This window comes from Sus scrofa, chromosome 12 (assembly GCF_000003025.6).
Source record: "Sus scrofa isolate TJ Tabasco breed Duroc chromosome 12, Sscrofa11.1, whole genome shotgun sequence".
Classification (NCBI taxonomy): Eukaryota; Metazoa; Chordata; class Mammalia; order Artiodactyla; family Suidae; genus Sus; species Sus scrofa.
The window spans coordinates 49,513,849-49,515,608 of NC_010454.4; the positions used below are offsets into that span (position 1 = coordinate 49,513,849).

Genomic DNA, 1,760 nt, shown 5'->3' on the forward strand with positions numbered 1-1,760 from the left:
CAATCTAAAACACTAGGGGTGCATGGGTTGGAGAAAAGAAGACTTAGTAGACCTAGAATAGATTTCTTCAAACATGATGTAAAAAGCTGCAGAGAAAGTACATTTGGTGTGTGGCCCCCAGTGGCCAAAACTGAGGCCACGTGTAGAAATCACAGGGAAGCAGGTTTTAGCTAAGACTAAGAAAAACATACTTAAATAACTACTACAGCCCTCCTGAGCTTCCACATAATATGTGGTAAATAAATGAATGGCGATTGCAATAAGACGTCTTAAGAAAAAATTTCCGCTTATATTCAGATGGTCTGGGCCTCAGTTCTGCCCCTAACTACTGGTGTGACTAAGTAAATAATGAGGATAATGATGAAAATAGATAGATGATGGATAGTCAGATAGATAGATAGATAGATGACAGTACTGACTGCTTAATATGTGGTGGGCGCTATGCAAAGTGCTTCGGATTTATTATCCCCTCTACTCTCACAACTGTAGGGGTAGCAACTACTATTTTCACTTAAGAAAACATGAAGCTCAGAGAGGCCACACATCACTTGAGTGATACAGCCAGGATTCAAAATCAGATCTGATCTACTCCAAAGCTTGAGACTACCCACCAGTCTAGAACAGCCTTCTGAGAGTCAGTTCCTTAATAAAACCAGGATTCTTGGATGAGCAAAGGGGTTTCTAAGCCATTTTAGCAAGCAGAAGTTTTAAACTATTAAATGGAACCCCCACATGCAAAAGTCTACCTAAAGGTACCAGAATTTACCCCTCTGCGTCCTCTCTCCCCCCAGCACCCCCACATGTGCAGGCACTCCATGGCCCTGGCCAATCTCACCTCCACCCCAGAGTTCCTCCTCCTTGGCCTAATGGATGGAACAGACATCCATCCACTGTTGTTCCTGCTCTTCCTTGGGGTCTACCTGGTCAATGCCCTGGGCAACCTGAGCATGGTGGTGGTGGTGAGGTCCGACGGGGCCCTCCGCTCCCCCATGTATTACTTCTTGGGCCACCTGAGCCTCGTGGACGTCTGCTTTACCACAGTCACAGTCCCCAGACTGCTGGCCGGCCTGCTCCACCCAGGTCAGGCTGTGTCATTCCAGGGATGCTTTGCCCAGATGTACTTCTTCGTGGCTCTGGGCATCACCGAGAGCTACCTGCTGGCAGCCATGTCCTATGACCGTGCAGTGGCCGTCTGCCGCCCCTTGCACTATGGCTCGGTCATGACGCCCTGGCGCTGCACGGCGCTGGTGGGGGCATCTTGGGCAGTGGCCCACCTGCACTCACTGCTTCACACAGTGCTCATCTCCAAGCTCTCCTACCCACGCTCCGCCCCCGTGCGCCACTTCTTCTGTGACATGACCGTGATGCTGAGCTTGGCGACCTCGGACACGTCCGCCGCGGAGACTGCCATCTTCTCTGAGGGCCTGGCCGTGGTGCTGACCCCGCTGCTCCTCGTGTCCCTGTCCTACGCACGCATCCTGGTCACGGTGCTGGGAGTGCGGTCCGCAGGGGGCCGGCGCCGCACCTTCTCCACCTGCGGAGCCCACTTGGTGGTGGTGTCACTTTTCTTTGGCTCCATCCTTTCTGTCTATTTCCGGCCGTCATCTGCCTACTCTGCCCGCTATGACCGCCTGGCCAGCGTGGTCTATGCCGTAGTCACACCGACCCTGAACCCTTTCATCTACAGCCTCCGCAACAAAGAAGTTAAGGGCTCCCTAAAAAGGGGGCTCCGATGGAGGGCGGCGCTCCAAGAGGTGTGA

The 1,760-nt window shown here is 52.6% G+C and overlaps 1 protein-coding gene across 1 annotated transcript; it reads left to right on the forward strand.

Moving 5' to 3' along the window:
• Nucleotides 816-1,760, forward strand: LOC100739378 (olfactory receptor 1L4-like). Its single transcript, XM_013981210.2, has one exon. It carries the CDS (start codon nt 816-818, stop codon nt 1,758-1,760), a length of 945 nt encoding a protein of 314 aa, XP_013836664.2.